This window comes from Candoia aspera, chromosome 1 (genome assembly GCF_035149785.1).
Source record: "Candoia aspera isolate rCanAsp1 chromosome 1, rCanAsp1.hap2, whole genome shotgun sequence".
In the NCBI taxonomy this organism is placed as follows: Eukaryota; Metazoa; Chordata; class Lepidosauria; order Squamata; family Boidae; genus Candoia; species Candoia aspera.
Window position 1 is genome coordinate 335235594 of NC_086153.1, and position 21179 is coordinate 335256772.

Below are 21179 nucleotides of genomic sequence, written 5' to 3' on the forward strand. Positions count from 1 at the left end.
CAGACCATGTTTCCCAACTAGCCAAAGATTTGGAAATGTTGGGCTAGAGATGTGCATTTAGGCTTAAGAGCAGGACTGCATCCACAGTCAGCCCTAAGTAGCTCCTTCTCTTTCCCAATTCTGCCTCCCTTTGCAAGCAAAGATTCTTCAGCGCTAGGAATCTTACAGATGTTTTCTCCAAAAGGCAAAGAAGGAAATGGGGGGGGGAAGCTTTTATATGCACCCGCATCCCCAGGCTCCTTTTAGAAAACAGAGACCCAACAGGGTGGAGAAGATAATGCTTCAAGTCCAGCACCGTTGGCTGCTGAAGTTAATTTATGACCCAATCAGGAGAAAAATGGGGAGTGGGGTTTAAAGAGGGGGAAGCTGCAGGCACAATTTGGAAAAGGGGTGCTTTGAGGGCTGGGCTCAGAGGAGGCCTGGTGGGGAGAGGTGGAGACAGTGGAAGAAAGGGGAGGACACCCATTCATCTTCCGCTTTTTGTCTACTATGAAATGAAAATTCGACACTGTCTAGGACTGACAGTGGTTCTCAAGTCCTTCTGATTAGTTCCAGGGACACCAAATCCCATCAGCCCAGCCCCCAGAGACTAAAAGCTGCTAGAGGCACCAGGGCAGTCTGGGAAAAAGCTGTTCTGCCTGTGGAAAAACCACATTGCTTACATATGTACTGTACATCACAAACACGGCATTTGTTCAGGCCTTCCTTTTCCTGACCTCAGTAGCTGATTTCCAATTATCTGCTGCTTCCGAAAATGGAAGTTCGATTTTGTTTTCATTTCAGACTGGACTAGAAAGCTAAACAGGTTCAAGCCTCATTGGTACTTGGATAAGACACCACCAGGAGATCCTTGGGGAGTAAAAAAACACCTGAAAGAAGTGAGTAGGAAAGTATTTCTGTCCTGTTGCCAAGGAATTTGCAGGAATGTGTGCATAAAGTTGAGAAGTTGTGAGGGACTCAAGATGTCCTAATTTGTCTTATGTCTTATTTGGCTTTCATGGCTAAGAGGCCTCATTTGCAATCATTTTACCCAACTCTTTTAAAAAAGCCATCTAAGTGAGCTGCTATTATCAACACACTTTCTGCAAATGTGTAAATTAATTACATGTTTGATTCTTAAAAATCCTTATTTTTATCAGTCCCAAATCTATTACTGGCCAGCTTTATTAGTTATGTTTAAATATTAGGAGAGAAGAGTATAGGTCTAGATACACCCTTCCATTTCCCTACCTCAGTTCCCAACCTACCCTTCTCCATTTTCTAACTAGAAACTTTATTATTTACCATTCTGATGTTAAATCATTACATATATGAATAACCAAAGTATATTAAAACCACCAGCAACTTCTTTTTAATGTATTTCAAGAGCTCTATAATTTTTGCACAGCTGAGAGAATCCCAGTAAAATCCCAGGAGGTGGGCAAATGGTTATCGAAACACATTTTTTCTCCCCCTCTCATATTTTTTTAAGGTGCGCACAACCGCGATCTGTTTCTCAGCAAAAAGATTAAAGCTCCATCCAGCGGTGAAGATTGGCAAGGGCCTCCCATTACTGGTATCCATGGCAACCCTGCATCTCTCCCTGTCACTTCAACCCAAGGATGCCTCATCCAGAGGCTGATTCAGGCGGATACAACTCCGCAGCTTGTCAGAATGCCACAAGGAAGTCAGTGGGAAACTGAGAATGGCGGAGAAAGAGTTGGAAACATTTGGGAGAGCTTTTTTTTTCTTTTTCTTTTAAAGCCTTGTCTATCATTTATAACATTTTGAGACTGCAGATGATCACAAATTCATCTTATATAAAAATAACAGGAACTGGACTCTTCACAGATTAATCAGTCATTGAGGTAAATTCACCCAAAGCAGATAATTTTTGATGTAAATATCTTACCCCCAAACAAACAAACATGTGCCTTGCTTGCTGTAAGTAACGTATCAGAAGGTCTGGTAGCCCCTTTCTGACTAACAGATCTTATTAAAGGGCATCCGCTTTCACGAACCGCAGCTCACTTCATCAGATACAGTGCATGGAAGCGGATGCCTTTTAATTTATTGGTGCTTCGAGTGAGAACTTTGGATAGATTTGTTTGGTGATCCATTGGTTTATTTACTTGGCTGTCTATGATATTCTCAGGAGTCTTCCATCACCTAAGTTTGAAGGCATCAATACTCTTCCTATCCTGCTTCCTCAAAGTCCAGCTTCTGCTTCCATAGAGTGACACAGGGAAGACCATGGCTTGTACAGTTCTGATCTTTGTACGTACAGACACATCAGAGCATCTGAATGTCTTTTCCACGGCCTTCACAGCTGCTCTACCAAGTGCTAGCCTGCGGCATATTTCTTGCTCCTTTACTGTTGATGGTTGATCCTAAAAGGCAGAAGCTATTTACCACTTCAGTATCTTCACTGTCAGTTCTAGGGCTGGTTACTGTACCTGATGTCATTAGCTTGCTCGTCCTAATATTTAATTTTAGTCCCATTTTTTCATTGTGTTCCTTGACTTTCATTAGTAGAACTTCCAGATGATTTGCATTTTCAACAATCAGAATAGTGAAATCAGCACAATGCAGGTTATTGATGTTTCTTCCTCCAATTTTAAAATCTCAACTTATCTTCCAGTCCAGCTGCCCTCAATATATATTCAGCATATAGACTGAATAAATAAGGGGAAGAGTATAAAGCCTCATCTCACTCCTTGGCTGACCTGAAGCCAGCCCATTTCACTATGTTCCATCTGGACTGTGGCTTCCTGAACAAATCCATAACTAGTTCTGATTCATTTATGCATACAATAAAAGCCCTAATTCATGTATCACATTTAGATTTTAACTTTCCATATGGCAGTGCCCAACGCATAAATAATATAACTTTTCCTTGCACGAATATGCGTGAGAGCGATTTGCGGGGATTGGAAGAAAAAAATCGCTGCTATATAAACATCAAAGATTTTGTAGAGGAAAAGCAAGCATAATATTGCTGTACAGTTATTTTACATGGCCAAAGAGGATGAAACTACAAATCCCAAGATGCATCGCGGCGCGCAGGGAGCTGAAAAGCGGAAACAGGTGGACCTTGAATTCTAAGCAAGGAAAGAAAAGGGAAATCACCGCCTGCCTCCTCCTTTTGCCATTGGTTGGCAGTCGTGGCCTGGTTCGGCTTTTGATTGACTAAGCGGATTCCACGCCTCCTCCTGGCTACAAGATTAGAAGGAAAGGCACGCTGGGTTTGACTTTCTCCTCTTGCCTAGTCTTTGAATTTTTATTTTTCTTGATCGTGATCCTCCATCACAATGGTGAGTTTTTAATTGCATACGCTAAGCTTCTTCCCCTCCTTTTCAATAAGTAAGCCAGAGGATTATGGGTGGGGGAAGCTGATTTGCTATTTTGGTGTCTTTTCCTTACCGCAATCTTTCTCAACCTCAGCAACTTTAAGATGTGTGGACTTCAACTCCCAGAATTCCCCCAGCATGCTGGCTGGTTGAGAAACACTGCCTTCAGTATTTTGTTTCGAGATAGAAATGCATGGAGAGCTTTGACCATTTCTAAGGGGAATTGAATTTGATAGGCGAAACGATTCTGCAGCTCTTAAGCTTTGGGGTAATTGTGGTGCACTAAATCGAGCTTCCATGTTCAGGAACAGGCTACCTTGAAGAGGAGGAATAAACAACAGACAAATGGTCTAATAATTAGCTGCTCTAGCCCAAGATGCCTATTCTGACTGGCTAAGTTTTGCGGTGTGTGTGTGCCATAAAACCCTTGGATATCACATGTCTGAGATTCTTGAAACTGATCTTCCATGTAGGGAGCAAGTGCTCCCGGGCTATGACTTTTTCTCAGGAAGGACCTGTATTTTGGACTCACCCAGACTTTCTACATGTGTCAACTCTTAACTAATAGTTTCTCTGTGACTTCCTGATCCTTTTCTCATGGAAGGTTAGACCTGTGGCGTACAAAGCGACAGGTCATTTCCACAGTAACATTTCCACAACACAATCTCACAGGAGGAGCAGGCAACATTTTGCTGCATGGAGTTGCATCCTTGCTTGTTTTGCCTTTTTTTTTTTTGCCCCACTTGTGCCTGTGCACCCAAGTAGCAGCCCTTGGCAATCCCAGGCTGTGGGCTAGCCCAGGGTTCCTCAACCTTGGCAACTCTAAGCTGTGAGGACTTCAACTCCCAGAATTCCCCAGCCAGCAAAGCTGTGTGAAGTCCACACAGCTTAGAGTTGCCAAGGTTGAGGAACCCTGGGCTAGACTGAGAAGGCAAAACAAAGCAGGAGCAAACCACTTTTATACTGTTACCAAGAAAAAGTTCATGCACAAGTCCATGAAGCTATCAGGAGTTACACTGAACTCAGAGGTGACTTTACGTTTTTTTAAGGGATGCGTAGGTAACTGCCTTTAGACTAAGGTCGAGTAGTTTTGAACTTAGGTTGTTGCTTTCTGTAACTCAGTGACTGTGTTCATGCTGACCAACTTGACGTGCTGAACGAAGTCTAATCTGCTGTGTGAATGCAGTTACAGAGACAGAGCCTTGCTCCCATTTCCACTTGCCCAAGCTTTAAGTTCTACACCCTGTCCCACTGGTGGGCACTGTTATGTTGGGGAGTAGCCAACAAAGGGCCTTTTCAGCAGGACTGTTTATATGTAGAGCAGCCTTTCTCAGCCTTTTGACCCTGGAGGAACCTTTGAAATATTTTCCAGGCCTCAGGGAACCCCTGCACATTCAGGCTGAAATATAGGCCAGACGTTACAAAATTATTATACAGGTATAACAAGATGACCACAGTTGAGACCAGAATTTCGGTTGCTAAGCAAAGTTGTCATTAAGCAAATCCAACCCAATTTTATGACCTTTTTTGTGGTGGTGGTTAAGCGAATTGCCATGGGCATTAAGCAAACCAAGTGGTTGTTAAGCAAATCATGTGATTCCCCATTGATTTTGCTTGCTAGAAGCTGGCCAGGAAGTAAAAAATGGCGATCACGTGAGCATGGGATGCTGCGATGGTCATAAATGCAAACTGGTTGCAAAGTGCCCAAATCATGATCACATGAGCATGGGGACACTGCAACGGTTGTAAGTGTGAGGACCAGTCTTAAGTTGGTTTTTTTTATCACCGTTGTAAGTCCAAACTGCCACTAAACGAATAGTTGTTAAGTGAGGACTACCTGTATTCGTTTCATCGGTAGGCCTGTATATATGCATTGACAGTGTTCTTAAACTAAAAATAAAGAATGAATCTTACCTCTTTGATGTGAAGTTGCCCGAATTTGAAATATTTTTTAAAATAAATTGTGATCTCCCAGGGAACCCCTAGTGACCTCTCACAGAACCCTGGTTGAGAAACCCTGATGTAGAGTATTCCCCTTAAGAGAGCCAGTTTGGTGTAGTGGTTAAGGTAGTGTTTCTCAACCTTGGCAACTTTAAGATGTGCGGACTCCCAGAATTCCCCTCCAAGCATCCCCCCCAAATATCCCTGTAGAATCCACATCCCACCCCCCCAGGCATGGTGTTTTGTCACAGGGACACAGAGAGATAGCCCAGCCACTCCCTCTATTCTGATGAGGGACCATTTATGTCCTAACAGCCAGGAACCACGCTGAGACAAGGAGTAGGTCTCTAGTGTTTTATTACTGCTACATAACAGAGAATCCTAACAAACTGAAGAAGCGTGGGAAAACCCAGACATATAAACCCCAAAGACTAAGGCGGGCCCGATCTGTGTCTCTTTGAATGGCCACCTAATTCCTCAGTACTACGCATGAGCTTTACAGCCTGGATGGGAGGCCCCTGCTCGCCATCCTCACTCATGACAATTTAAGTCTTTTTAAAAGACAAAGAACTGGAGAAAGAATTGGAGGAAAAAGCTGCCAATTGAAAATAGGACAAGGACTGGGGTTTTAACTCCTCAGTAGTCTCAAAATTAACTAATTATAAGTCCATTAAAATTAGGACAGAATGAATATGTGCTTGAGGAAACTGGAAAGATGGGTTTGGCTAGGGATGTTACATTAAGTGTAATGTTTGTTTTTCTGTGCTGGGCTAAAATCTCCCTTTTTATTATTTACTGTAGAAGATTGGTAATAGCGTATACTACAGCCTTTGATATTCAGGTTGTGCTTGAGGACATAACTTCTCTTTGGAATCATTTCTGACCTGTAATAATTAATTTGAAGCTCTCGTAAGAGGAGGTTTTGATATTATGAGGAACACGAATGCGTGAAATGGAGGCTGGATTCACACATCATGTGAACCCATGGCTTCTTGTTGCTTTGAATCATGCTTTTTGAGCAAATGGTAATGGGCTTGATTCTTGCCTTACATTTAGCTATAATCCATCGTTTTCAGGGTTTATCCAATGCATTGTCAAAATCAAACCAGCCACCTGATGGCTAAGTGTGATGTGTGAAACCTAGTTGAAGTTTCTGCACTTGCAAGATTCAGGAGGCAGGACCATACTGAGTTGTGGAAAAAGAGGAAGAAACTTGATAACCTTGATTTCAAATCACATACAGGTAGTCCTTGACGGTCCCTGTACTTAGGATGGTTGCAGCGTCCCTGCAGTCATGTGATCAAAATTCAGGCGCTTGGCAACTGGCTTGTACTTATGACAGTTGCAGCGTTCCAGAGTCACGTGATTGCCATTTGCAACCTTCCCAGCCAGCTTCCAACAAGCAAAGTCAATGGGGAAGCTGGATTTGCTTAACCGTGGTGATTCGTTTAATGATGGCAAAAAAGGTCATAAAATTGGGCGTGACTCACTTAACAACTGCCTCACTTAGCAATGGAAGTACCAGTCCCAATTGTGGTCATAAGTCGAGGACTACCTGTACTGTTGCAGAGGAAATACAAGTTCACAAATGTGGAGTTTTGCTTCTGGATGTGTAAAGTCATACATGTGTGTTTATGTCTACAGATATATGGGTGTGTTCTATGTTCAAAGATTCCTTGTGGACTGACCAGGCCCAAAGTAATGTGTTTGCATGATAGGAAGTTATTTATTCATAGCTCTAATTAGCAAATGAGTGGATGCAATGCTTCCATAGACATGTAGGAAATTTAGTCCAGGAATCCACCTGCTAGAGACGCTGCCCATCATCCTTTTTATGTCCAACCTTTTTCCTCTGCTCATCATTGGGAATTATCACCTTGCTGCTGCTTATTTCTTGAAATGAGACATTTTTATTTTTTCCATATACGTCTTTTTAATGAACTGGGTACTAGTGAGGGTGCTGGTGAACGGTAGACATGTCTGCTGGCTCTTCTGGTGTCAGAAAAAGAGAAAGAAAGATTTTTAACTGGAAGTTAATACTTTTGAAAAAAAAAGTATTCTGTTTTTTTTTCCTGTTGCTCAGTGAAGGGCTGAGGCCTGCCCTCGATTCCTTCTGTCGCTTCCTCCCCAGCTAGTGCTCCTCCTAATGCTTTCAGCGTCCTACTTTTAAAAATAGACCAGGGGTGGCATCCCAACTTTCTGCCACCTATCAGATGTCTACGCTTCAGCTCGACCCTGAGGAAATGTCAGCGGCTCCTTGTATTTGATGGGAGGGGGGCAATTTCTGAAAATTGAAAATGCAAAAGGGAAGCAGAAAATAGGGAGGGGACATCTCTTTATCCGGAATAAAAAGGTGCATTTTGCAAGAGAAAAATAAATAATTGTGGAGTCCTTGGTGCTCTCTGAGCTTGGTTGGTTGCTTGCAGACCTTTCATTACCCAACTAGGTGACATCATCAGTGCGACTGTAAACATCATCATCAACTCGCGCCAAGGGCTCCACAATTCAACCCTGAGCTACAGAGATTCTCTTCTATTGGAACCACAGATGGGCATCAAACGCTTCAGAAAACACGCAAATGGGAGAAATTTGCATGTAGGCAAACCTCCACCAAGGAACAACTATTCTTTCTGCACAGAGGCCTATGACAGCCTGCCCTGCCCACCAGTGTCAGATACAAACCCCCAATAAACTGCACAGCTGGATGGAAAATAGCTCAACAAAGTGGCTGAAAAATTATAAGTCCTCGACTTACGGCCATTCGTTCGGTGACCGTTTGAAGTTATGACGGTGTTGAACGAATGGTGGTTATGACTGGTCCTTGGAGTTATGGCCGCCCCAGCACCCCCGGGGTCACATGATCATGATTGGGCACTTGGCAACCTGTTCACACTTACAGCTGGTTGCCAAGCACCCCATGATCACATGATCGCCATTTGCAACCTTCCCTGCTGGCTTCCCAAGAAAGTCAATGGGGAAGCCGGCAGGGAAGGTCGCAAGTCACCAGGGTAAGTCTCCTCTGCCAGCGCTCCCTCCCCAGCCCCTCTGTGCTCCCGCCACACCAGCCACTCACCCTGCACACCCTCCTGAACCCACACCTTTCATGCACTGCCACACACTCTCCCCAAACCACTTCTCTTGGATGGAAAAAGGGAGCCACGGTTCACCAGCCAGGGGCCCTGGAGGGAGGAAGTATGTGGCAGTGGTGAGCTGATGTGTCTCTTTCTCCTTGGCAGGCAGTGATGGGGGTGCAGCTTGTGTTCTCCTTGTTCGTGGCCAGCATCTTTCAGAAGATGACGCCCCACTGGTCCTTCGCCCGATGGCTCCTTTGCAATGGAAGGTACTGCACACTAGGCAGCTGCTAGGATTAGGTTAACAACAGCAACAGGGAGTGCTGGGATTGCTGTTGCTAAGCAATGCGGTCACATGACATTGCGCTTTACAACTGCATCACTTAGCAATGGAAATTCCAGTCCCAATTCCCGTCGTAACTTGAGGACTACCTGTACCTCGCAAGGCTAACCTCAAGCTTGCAAGTCAGAAAGTAACTGGGGAGGGTCCTTTCTGAGATGCTTTGTCCACCCCAACCCCTCCTTCGGATTCAAATTTCATTTATCAGACCGTTTTTTAGGCTGAAGTTCTTCCTCCTGTCTCCCAAGGTCATGCCCGCATACCATTACACATCCCCACAACGTCTTTATCCTTCAAGAGTGACTCTAGAGGTCTGTTTCTGGAGACAGATGCATTCTTGGGAGGGAAGATGAAGCTCGAAGCAAGAGCTTCCCATGTTTAAAATTAAAAGAATCTGTAAATAAGATCACTGAGCCCTGTGACACCTTTTTCCAGAGTCCTAACTGGGACCCAGACTTTAAAAGCAGTTTCGTGATTCCTCGGGTTCAGTGCAAATCCTGAATTTTGTAAATTGACCTACAGAATATCTTAAACATGTCCTAACTTTCCACAGGAGTGAATGCCTCATCTCTCCCTACCACTCCCCCTCCACACTAGTTTTCAACACTAAAACATGAAGATGCAAAATAAGGATCACGTAGCTAATCAACAGATTCGTCTTTAAGAGGCCTGTATCTATGACACCTTGCCTTTTAATTTTTAAAAAAAATTTTTTTGTATGTGGCTTCAAACTAGTGTTTTATATTTTGCTAGCTTGCACCGCTATAAACATCCATCAGAAGAGGAGCTGCTTGCTCTTGCAGGGAAACAGAAGCCGAAGGGTAAGCGGGACAGGTAAGTCTAATTAACAAGAGGCCGGTCATCTTGGCAGGTAAATTGGCTAAAGCAATGTTTCTCAACTTGGCAACTCTTGAAGTCCACCCATCTTAAAGTTGCCAAGGTTGAGAAACACTGGGCTAAAGGAACTGGGGAAAAAATCATAAAGGGTCCCTCCCCCCCCCAAGATGTGTGGGCAGCTCGATAGCAGAAGGCTTGCAGATGGCAGTTTGCAGTTTTCTCTAAGAATGCCTGTCTCAGTGGGGGAACGTGATCTGTTTTCTAGGTATACCAAGCCTAAACCCAGTTGAGCAGTAACTAGGAATGTTGCTTGGTTTCTTTCCAGCAGGAGGATCAACGGGGTGACCGATGGGAAACCTTTGTCTGTTCCCCGAGATATTGATTTGCGACTGGACAGTAGCCCTATCAGGACTGTGGATGCTCTGGGTAAATGTGTGGAGGTTGGACTCTCTTAGCTACATCTTTGTTGTATGGGGTGGGCCAGGAAGGGTGTCATCCCATAAGGATGGGGCACGCTGGAAATTCAGAAATGCAGACTATTCACTCTTACGGCTACCTGAAAGTGGCAGCGTCTTTTGTCAAGCATTGGGGAAATGTGGGCTTTGTCTTTCGTCTTCTACTGAGATGTGGTCAAGCTGGTGTTCAGAAATCTGCTCCTTCTGTTCTGGCATCACCCTGAGATAGATAGCAAACTGGCGTGAGCTTTGAATCTCATCCCTTACATGTGCAAGGCCCCAGATTCAATCCCCAGGTTTGCCAGCTAAAGTTAGAGTAGATCATTTAGGTAGTCCTCGACTTACAACCAATAGGAACCGGAAAATTCATTGTTAAGCGGTGAGGTCGTTAAACAAGGCATCATGTGACCGCACCCCATTTTACGACTTTTTTGTGGCAGTTGTTAAGCAAATCATGGTCATTAAGCAAATCATGTGGTTCTCCATTGATTATTGGAAGCAACTGTTCAAAGTTATGGGGTTGCTGGAAAAAGTGACTTACAACCGGTCCTCACACTTATGACCGTCACAGTGTCCCTGCATTCACATGATCGCGATTCGCACACTTGGCAACCAGCATGTATTTCCAACGGTTGCAGCATCCCAGGGTCATGTGATTGCCATTTGCGACCTTCCCAGCCGGCTTCCGACAAGCAAAGTCAATGGGGAAGCTGGATTCACTTAACAACTGTGGTCGTAAAATCAGGTGTGGTCATGTGATGCCTCACTTAACAACTGCCCCACTTAACAATGAGTTTTCTGGTCCCAATTGTGGTCATAAGTCGAGGACTACTTGTAGTCTTAAGCTGTTCTTTTTCCTACTTTACATGGAAAGGGCTAAGAACTGTACTTGTTTATTTATCCAATTTGTCCCCGCCCATCTCCTCCCTTCGGGGGACTTGTCATCTTCTGCCTGGAAAATGGACAATCTAGAACTTTGTATGGTCCAAGTGGCATTTTTTTAACAAGCTAAGCCCTCACAATCAGAACTAAGTGGTTATTCAGATATAGAGTTGCCAGGATGCTCCATTAACTTAATAGTGACATTTTTATTAGCACGTTAGCTGTGGTTGTCTGTTTTATGATGCTGTCTTTCTGGAATGTTAGTTGGAGGCTATCACATGACTTGGAAAATCAATAGTGCTGCGTCACAAAGAGTTATCCTTCCAGTTTTAATTTGGGAGAAGATGGGTATAGCGTTGAACCAGATCAGTCCTGAGATGTGATACTAAGCATATTACGTTTTCTGTTTAGTTCTGTGCTATTTCCTGGAATATCAGTGGTATGTGGACTTCGCAGGGTATTCTACTCTGGTCTACCTTTTCACTGAAGGTTACTATTGCCTAGTTGATCCCCAGAAAGAAGCCAACATTGGAATCCTCTGGTGCCTGCTGACAGCCATATTCTCAGTGTATCCTTTACCACTGGTGACCCTTCCCTTTTCACCCACTTCAATAATTAGGGTCTGAAGAAGGTGTGATAATCCTATGTTTTGCCCTAACCTTGGCAAGATTTAGTGCCCTTCCAACAGCTGTTTTTGAGGAGAAATTACAAAGTACCCTATTCAAACGGGGACTTTGCCTCAATTTTAAAGGAATTCCTGAAACACTAACCCACCTTTTGCTGTATTGCCCTTACTGTAAAGATGCCTGGTGGCAGCCAATAGCTCCTCATGTAGTCAGATTTCCAGGCCAGCCAGATGTATTTTATTTAGTTATTACTGATTTTATTGTTACATGATTCCGTTTCTCTGAATGTGGCTAAGTTTTGTTTTGCTAAAGGTAGTCTTCACTTACTGACCGCAGTTGGGATTAGCAACTCTGTTGCTAAGCAGCACGGTTGTTAAGTGCAATGTCATGTAACCATGACTTGTGATTTCCTGCCAGCTTCCCCACTGACTTTGCTTGTCGGCAGCCGGCTGGGAAGGTCCCAAATGGTGATCACATGACCATGGGACGCTGTAACTGTCATAAACATGCACCGGTTGCCAAGCACCTGAATTGTGATCACGTGACCACAGGGACACTGCGATGGCCGCAACTTCAAGGACCGATCATAAGTCTTGCTTTTCATCGTAAGTTCAGTTGCTGAACTTGCGGTCAGTAAGTGAGGACTACCTACATTTGTAAAATACATCATACTTTGACAACCTTAGTTTTATAGTTAATTTTTTGTCAGCTCTTTGAAGTAGGCCAGGTCAAGAAACCAACACGACAAGAAGTACTAAAACAGAATCCAGAAAGCCTGTGTTTGTCCTTCCCTCCCTTTTACATCAGAGAGAGTCAAGACGGCACTATCTTGAGCTTCTTTCTCACTCTTTCCTTTTTTCCTGGGCTAAACTCATGTTTTACTAATGGCTGGTACATATTTTGTTCAAGGCCATGTGCATACCCTTCTGCAGTTTTATTACATTTTTTATTTGCTGTCTCAGAATTCGTTTTCTTTGTGCTTTTGAATTGGTCACTAATGGTAATAAAGTTTACTACTGCTACTGCTCACCCGGAGAATAGATTAATTGTATTTTCCTCATCATGCAAATTGAGAGGGTAGAAGATTATGCTCGGTGTGCCTCACTGCTGTATTCTCAAGCTTTCGTTCTTTGGGGGTTTCTTCTTCCAGAAACCTGGGTATAACATGCTTATATTTGGCTTTTTAAAAAATCTGCACAATAACAATCCTGATCCAATGAAGCTAGATGGAGAAATGCCTCTGCCTCATTTTGGATTTTTATTCTGTCTCTATTGTTTATTCAGTCTGCAGAAGGTTTCGGTGCCTACTCAATTTTGGCCAGTCTCAAAAAGGCTAAATGGCATTGGTCCTTTCCATATCATGGTCAGAACACTGCATGGAAGGGTCTGTGTAGTTAGCAAGGGTGAGTCTTAAATTTTTAATTATGCATTCTCTTTGGGTTTCAGTTTGGTTTTTACAAAGATATACATGGAGAACATCATCCCACTGTCAGCCTAGAAAGGTGTGATGGACTATACCATCACTTTGAGGTTGTACCATCTCATTCTGCTGCAAGCGTGCAGGCCAGACATTCTGAACAGGTCAATTTTTTTCAGCATTGGCAATTAAGTGGGTATTCTATTTATGTGGAGTGGGACAGAGCAACTCTTCCTTTAAATAAGTTTTAAGTTTGGTTATGCAAACTTTAAAATACAACCTTTTTCTTTTCAAAGAATGGAAGCAGAAATGGCTAATGTTATGCCCTTAGCACTAGCGTCAGCAAAAATTTTTTCATGGTGATGCGTCATTATTTCCGCTCCAAGGAGGGGGGTGAGCGCTCTGTGTGCCTGGCCTTTGCCTTCCTCTTCCTTCTGATTGCCATGGTGGTCCTAGTAGTCCGGGAAGATTACCTCGAATTTGGCCTCAATGCAGGTGAGTGAACTGTTTACCTAGGGTATGGGCTGTAGCTAATGGCCCTGAGGCCACATCCAGCCCTTAGCACCCCCTTGATCAGCTCTCTCCTCTGTCCAGGGCTAACCAATGTCCATGACAATTTGGAGGTCTTCTTAAAGGAACAAGGATGGGAATGGACGTAAGTGGAGTTCTCGCCTGTCTTCAGTCTTGAGCCTCTTCCAATTTAGATCCAACCTTTGCCTGCTATTGGCAATGGGGGCACCCCAGTGTAGTAGCTGTGGTGTTGGATTTGAACTCTCAGAGGAAAGTCAGGAGCGAAAGGCAATAATAAATTGAGATGTCATTTCGTTTTTAAAAGATATGACCAGGGTATAAGCAAATTGATTGCCTCTCACCACTTAGCACCAAGAGCTTCTCTCTTCTGAAAGAACATTAAAGGTCTCTGCCCAGTGTTCATGGTTGGCTTTACTGGACATTTGTCTCTTCCCTCCAGGATCCCTGTGACTAAGCTGACAATTAAACTGGGCCTCGTGGGCCTCTGCTCGTTCATTGGTGCCTGCTTGACTTTCCCGGGCCTACGGCTGGCACAGACTCAGTTGGATGCGCTCAAGATGGTGGCCAACCAGCCAAAGATCCAGTTGCGTACAAGCTCATTGCTTAGCCTTAAAAGTGCCCCATAAGTCCTGAGAATTGGAGGAGGATCTGCCTCACCTTGTTCTAAAATATAGGGGGTAGAAATGCCCTTATGCTGTTGGATCAATTTAATAAGAACAGATGGTGTATTGTTAGGTGAGAGATCGAGGCAGTGATACGTAGGAATGGATCCAGAAGTAACATTAGAAGGTTAAACCAAGAAGGGAGCATGATGCCTCAGAGCATCTACAGAACCTCAAAATAGTACTGGCATACTTTCCTTGAATTTGGGTTTTTTAAAATTGTAAACACTTCTAATATTTGCAGGATACTAGGGGTGGGGGATTCCATGCTTTTTAGGGTGGAATGGCAAGCCACAGATCAACTGTGTGAAGGCACCAGAAAAAGTTGTTATTCTTTAGATGGAGCAGTTGCTGGAGGGGAATACATGAGCTACCATCTTTAGACAATATGGAAGGAAGTTCTCAGCATTTGATCCTGCAGCAGGATGACTGGGAACCTACCTGGGGTGGAGCTATGCAGATGAAAAGGTGGGTCCTCCTGGTAGGAATACTGGATGCTTTTTTCCTCAATGCCAACAAGGATTGGAAAAAAGGAGCCGCTTCAGACTCAGTTGTGAAAGCACCATTTAAAAAGGTAGCTGTTGGGGGAAAAAAATCTTGATTCATTCCTTCAGTTTAGGTACCACCTAACTCCAGACCAACTCGCAATAGAACAGAACAAAATTTAAAAAAATACAGTTCAAAGTTGATGGACAAGATGAGGAATCTGGCCATACAACCCTAAAAAAAAGGTGCAAAATACATGCAACACTTATCTGGCAAGGGGTTCCATCCAAGGCCTGGGAGAACCACCAGGTCTTCAAGGCCTCCTGGGCTTAAATGCCACCAGGGTGGGAGCCACACAGATCTTTGGGGAATTAAAATATTGACCCTAAGGAGACGATGTTACACAAAGCCACAGGAAATTTGGGTCTTTTGTAGTGTCTACATCTAGCATGCAAATAAAAGTAACCCTACATAAATTCTCTTCTTGTTCCAGCCATCCTTCAACTGGAGGTGCAAAATCCAAAGCTCCATGCTGTGTGCAAACCTCCATTAGCCTTTCCCAAGGTTCCTGCTATTACGACCGTTTTTAATGAGACACAAAGGGGAAAATCCTTAAAGACATGGGGAGAACTGAATTAACTGTTTGAGCAAAGATTTGCAGTGCAGTGTATTTTCTTGTTTCTGGCTCTTGAGATGTAAACTTCCCAGAGTTGTTTGGAAGTTGGGTGGCCTCCAAAGCCAATGGAATGAATGAATTAATGAATATAGGTGTAAGCAAATGAAATCAAATGTGAGTTGGGACAGTTGGGGGCCACACCATACTGTTCAAGGGGCAAGGGTGACCCTTGAACCATTAAGAGTTGGGCATCCTCATCTCCTGGGTATATGATCAAAAACATTAAAATGGCAGATGTAACTGTGCAATTGATGCTCCACTGCTTTTTTAATGATGCCCATAAAAACCAGTTGGGCCTTTGATCACACCATTGTGGATGCCACCTTGACTCTTTTGACCATGCCCTGCGGACACTGATCCTTCCTTAAAATCTTTGTGGGGGGAAATGCTGCTGCCAGATACCCATTTTCAGCCCCTCAAAGACTTGAGAATCAGCCTAACACTGAACAAATCTCCCTCTTCCCATCCCATAGACTCCTCCTGCATGCCAGTTTTCTTGCCCCTGTGATCGTGATACTGATGTGGGTCAAGCCCATTTCCCGAGACCTCTTGCTGCATGCCCCCATGGGCAAGGAGACCGTCCAGATGTAAGTCGGGGAGGAGTGGCATTCCCGTGATTTTTTTTTCAAAACTTCAGTGTTCCCTTTTAAGAGTTTGTTGAAGTAATTTCTGCTTAGTTTTTTTGTCCCAGACTAAGTTATTTAATACAGCTCTCAATAGATCTAGAAATTGACAACACATTTGGAGCCTAACATCAGTGATGTTTCAGGATAGAGTTTATTGCAATTACAGATTTCTTAGATCAGTGGTTCTCTAAGTGTGGACTGGGGACCTCTGGGAGTCCCGAAGACCCTTTGAGGGGGTCACCAAAGTAAAATAAGTATTTTAAAATTTCTCAGTTTTAATTTCTAATACAGTAAATATTGATAGATATCACACACATAAACCAAAGGTCTTTGGGGTTCTTGTCATTTTTAAGAATATAAAGGGGTCTTGGGACCCAAACGTTGAGAGCCGCTTTCTTAGATTTACACATTGTATTAAGCTATCGTGTGGTTCCTATGATTTTGACTTAGAATATGTTTTGGACCCTGCTAATTATGGTTTCTTCAAACCATGATGTAGTCCAGCTTCTCTCCAATTCTCCATCTGGGCCAAGCGAACTCTGAACCCTGACACAGAGTATGCTGCAGCTTGTATAAATTAATGAAATATACTTCACATTCTGCAAAATAGATTTTGATTCTCTTTGTCTAAGGGAGGGACAGTGATTCATAAGCCATGTTCACACAGCATGGTTAATCTGGATATTGAATTAACTCCTTTTCCAAGCTTGCATAACAACATTGAACTATAAAGGTACCAATGCACTAAGCCAGTGTTCTCAACTTTGGCCACTAAGATGTGTGGACTTCAACTCCCAGAATTCCCCAGCCAGCCCTGCTTTTTTCCTCAATGCCAACAAGGATTGGAAAAAAGGAGCCGCTTCAGACTCAGTTGTGAAAGCACCATTTAAAAAGGTAGCTGTTGGGGAAAAAATTTCTTGATTCATTCCTTCAGTTTAGATACCACCCAACTCCAGACTGACTCGCAATAGAACAAAAATTTTAAAAAATACAGTTCAAAGTTGATGGACAAGATGAGGAATCTGGCTGGGGAATTCTGGGAGTTGAAGTCCACACATCTTAAAATGGCCAAAGTTGAGAAACGCTGCACTAAGCCATCCTTCTTAGAGTAATAAGCAGGAAGCTTGACGTGGCATGGAAATGCAGCCCTTAGATTTGTGCCTGATCTGGTTAAAACATGTTATGTGAGCAGTACATAATTCAGGCAGTCACGCCTTTTGCTTTTCATTTTCTCAGCAAGCAGGGTTGGCATTCCTTCTAGCGTCCTGCATCCATGAGGCTTAGCAACTTACATTCCAAAGGGCAAAATCAAGCCTAGATCCTCAGGCTGTTGCTTGGCCGGTCAGCATTTGCAAGACCTCTTTCCTCCCAACCCAGAGAGCTAATTGATTCCCTTCCTCTTTGCGGTAGCATGTCAGACACCACCTACAATTCTGTACGCCTCTGGACAATTGTAGTGCTCTGTGTCCTCCGCCTGGCTGTCACCCGCTACCATCTCCAGGCGTATCTGAATCTGGCTGAGCGCTGGGTGGAGCAAATGAAGCGGGAGGCTGGCCGGATTGCCGTGCTGGAGATTCAGCGGAAGGTGGGTACAGGATGATGCACCGCAGGCAGGGCAAGGCAAAGCAAATCCTTTGCACGGAGTAGGGGAGTTCAGGACCATTTTCCAATTTACGCAGAAATGTTATGCTATAATACAGTACATGCTACAGCATATAGTATAATCTGGTGATGAAGGTGCTGGTCTAAGAACAGGGAGACCAAGTTACTAGCCTTTCAGCCACAGGAGCTCCATGGGGGACTTGGGGCCAGTCCTTCCCTCTCAGCTCAAGAGCCAATCCGGTCTAGTGGGGAAGGGGCTGGGCTAGGGGAGACCATGAGTTCTAGTCCCCGCTTAGCTATGAAGACTCCCTGGGGGACTTGGGGCCTCTCTCTCAGCCCGACAGCCACTGTGGTCTAGCGATGAAGGTCCTGGACCAGGAACTGGGAGATCCAGGTTTTAGTCCTGCCTCAGCCGTGGAAGCTCATTGGCCAACTTTGGGTCAGTTCCTCCCTCTCAGTCCAAGAGCCAGGGTAGGGTGGCGAAGCAGCAGCATTCCATCAGAGAGACGGTGTAGTAGACTGGTGAAGATGTTGGACTAGAAGCAGGGAGATCTGGGTTCTAGTCCCCTCTCAGCCACAGAAACCCCCAGTCCCCCAGCTTAGCCCAAGAGCCAGTGTGGTCTAGAGGGGATGGTGCAGAACTAGGAGCAAGGGAGACCCAGGTTCAAGTCCACCCTCAGCCGTGGAACCTCTCCGAACAGCTGTGAGCCAGTCCCTCTCCGCTAGTTTTCAATGTGGAGAAAGCAAGGAGGGAATTCTTGTGTACTACATCACTTGAACTCCTGCATGAAAGGCAGTATGTAAATCTCACAGAAAAATAATTTCAAACATGCCTAATAGTTGTCCTACATCTACTACAGGTAGTCCTCACTTAAGCGGTGCAGTCGTTAAGTGAGTCGCCATGTGACCGGACCTGATTTTATCACCATTTTTACAACAGTCATTCAGCGAATCCAGCTTCCCCAATGGACCTTTTTTTGCCGGAAACCAGCAAAAAAAAGTCGCAAATTGTGACCACGTGACCATAGGACACTGCAACTGGTCAAAATGCGAGCCAGCTGCAAAGTGCCCGAATTGCAGTCATGTGACTGTGGGGGTGGTGCGATAGTTTGTGACGGTCCTAAGTGCGAGTACAAGTCGTAAATCACTTTTTCCGAGGTCTTCGTAACTTCGGACCATCGTTAAGCGAACAGCCATTAAGCGAGGACCACCTGTATATCTGGAATGATACTTAAAACTTTAGGTGACCAAATTCCTGCTGATGGTTTGATTCTCATTCTTCGTGATTCCTCTCTTCTTTTCCCAGATCACCAGAATCTACTGCTACGTAACCGTTGTCGGCCTGCAGTACCTGGCTCCAATATTTCTCACCCTGCATTGCACACTCCTCCTCAAAACTCTTGGTAAAGGACCGTTCGGCCACCTAGGCCTCTGGTGGAGCCAGCTCCTCCTCCCTGTGTCCGTGAAACATAGACTGACTTATTTAAAGTATATTTCCACTTGAATATATATTTCAGATTTCATAAGCTGTTTCTTGAGCAGAGCAGCTTGTGAATCAGTAACAAATACTTTAAGCTTGCAGGATATAAAAGGAAGAGGGAAGAAGCAGGATATTCAGGGACACGCTCTTTAAGATAGAAATCTGATGGGGCGGCCCTTCTTCCCGTCTCTCGTGCTGCAGCCTGACTTCTTGTTAGTTGGCTTACAATACAGTTGTATCAACTTCACAGACATTGGGGGAGGAAGTAGCAAAATAGTTAACGGGGGGTGGGGGAGAGAGACCAAAGGCTTTTTCCCCCCCCTAACAATAATCACTAGCAGAAGCTTCACAGGCCACCTGAGTTAGAAATCTTTATCTGCTTTTGGAAGTAGTAGTAGGGAAGAACAAACTTCTAAGCCTGGAGCTGGAACAGAGAAGCCTTTGCTCCCAGGGAGCACGCTCTGCCCATCCACCCTGGAACCCAGTCCAGAGCTTCCTGGGTTTTTCATGCCACGGAGTGATTCCTTAAGCATGCAATAATGGGATTTTGCTGTTGCTAAATTAAAGGCCTGCTGTTCTTCAGAAAAGCTTTTAAAAACTTGGGCATTCAAACAGGCCAGAAGTCAAGGCAATTGGAGATCCCGGATGATGGGTGGCTACTATTCTCTCTCTATTCCCCCCACCCCTGCAAATGCCTTGTGGTTTGGGTTTTAAAATGTATTTTTGACAAGGTTTTAACTTCGTGGTGCCTCACTGGTTTAGCAGCCTTATAAGTCTAAATAAAAGTGCATCACCTTGTTACTGTGTCCAAACAGAAAAGAATGGTGCACCTGGAATTTTCATACATGTGTATATGTACCAGGGTGATAAAGGAATTTTGGTACATATAACCTCCCCCACTTTTCCCCCAAAAGGTGAATATTCCTGGGGCCTGTATCCTGAGCCTGCACTGACGTCTCCAGCAGTGGATGCCATTCCAGTTCTCCAGGCCACCTCCTCTGATGATCCTGGGAAAGAAGATATCCAGGCTGTAGCAGAACAGATCACGGCAGCTCTTGCTGCCTTGGGCACCATCTTCACTCCTCTTTTCTACCGGGGGCTCTTCTCTTTCTGCATCTGGTGGATTGCGGCCTGTCAAGTCATTTCCACCTTCTTTGGCCTCTATTTCCATCAGCACTTGGCTGTGTCCTAAGCGAGAAGATCTCCTTCTGCTCTCAGGGCGGGACAACCTTTTGGGTGCAGACTGCGTTTAGGGCCAGAATATGGACTTCCCTTGAGGGATGACAGATTATGACAGCCACGTTGTCATCCTTTACAGTGGGAGGAAAGATTTTCCTGTGACATTTCTTAGAAGAAGCCAGCTGGATTCAAATACTACTTTTAGAGACAACTCACAATTGACTGGATTCACATCTTCCACACTATCCCCGAAGGGGTAAAAAGTGAGTGTCCTGGTCAGCTTCAATTAAAGTGTTTCTAGACATTATGGCTCAGAAGCAAGGCTGAAACCTGAACCATCAGGAAGAACAACAACGGCATCACCTTTCATGTCTCCTTTGCCTAGAGCGTTTGCTTGCAGAGGTTAGAATAGTAGAATATCTGATGCAGGTGAAAGTGAAGCTTACAAAACCCCTTTCATAAATAGCAGAACCACCTTTTTCCCAGGCAGATCTGAGTGATGAGAAATGTAAGTTTTCCACAATCAGGATGTGTAGTGGTAAGAGAAAAGAAAGTCTTTTCTATTCAACTGAAAATTCCAGCTGTACATTAACTTAACTCCATATCTTTATACCTCTCCTGTTTTTGAGAAACACAGTAAAAAAAAAATACACCACTAAAAAGGCCTTGCAAATAAAATGGTTGTTTATTCGTTTAGTCGCTTCCGACTCTTCGTGACTTCATGGACCAGCCCACGCCAGAACTTCCTGTCGGTCGCCAACACCCCCAGCTCCCCCGGGGACGAGTCCGTCACCTCTAGAATATCATCCATCCATCTTGCCCTTGGTCGGCCCCTCTTCCTTTTGCCTTCCACTCTCCCTAGCATCAGCATCTTCTCCAGGGTGTCCTGTCTTCTCATTATGTGGCCAAAGTATTTCAGTTTTGCCTTTAATATTCCCTCAAGTGAGCAGTCTGGCTTTATTTCCTGGAGTATGGACTGGTTTGATCTTCTTGCAGTCCAAGGCACTCTCAAATAAAATATGGGACACAAAATACATGA

General features: G+C 44.4%; 1 protein-coding gene across 1 annotated transcript; it reads left to right on the forward strand.

Annotated features, from left to right (window-relative positions):
- The first annotated feature begins 3274 nt into the window (after nucleotides 1-3274).
- TMEM161A (transmembrane protein 161A) lies at nucleotides 3275-20431 on the forward strand. Its single transcript, XM_063290841.1, has 12 exons — nucleotides 3275-3293; nucleotides 8507-8610; nucleotides 9435-9515; nucleotides 9847-9944; nucleotides 11267-11423; nucleotides 13242-13393; nucleotides 13493-13553; nucleotides 13869-14012; nucleotides 15727-15840; nucleotides 17290-17464; nucleotides 18788-18884; nucleotides 19876-20431. The coding sequence occupies exons 1-12, from the start codon at nucleotides 3291-3293 to the stop codon at nucleotides 20151-20153; spliced, it is 1464 nt and encodes a 487-aa protein (XP_063146911.1). The 5' UTR covers nucleotides 3275-3290; the 3' UTR covers nucleotides 20154-20431.
- Nucleotides 20432-21179: the final 748 nt, after the last annotated feature.

Bases quoted from the DNA above. Each gene is read 5' to 3' on its own strand.
- TMEM161A (XM_063290841.1), top strand. The intron at 9,516-9,846 runs GTAAGTCTAATT...TCTTTCCAGCAG, and splicing joins CCGAAGGGTAAGCGGGACAG to GAGGATCAACGGGGTGACCG. The intron at 9,945-11,266 runs GTAAATGTGTGG...TTTTCTGTTTAG, and splicing joins CAGGACTGTGGATGCTCTGG to TTCTGTGCTATTTCCTGGAA.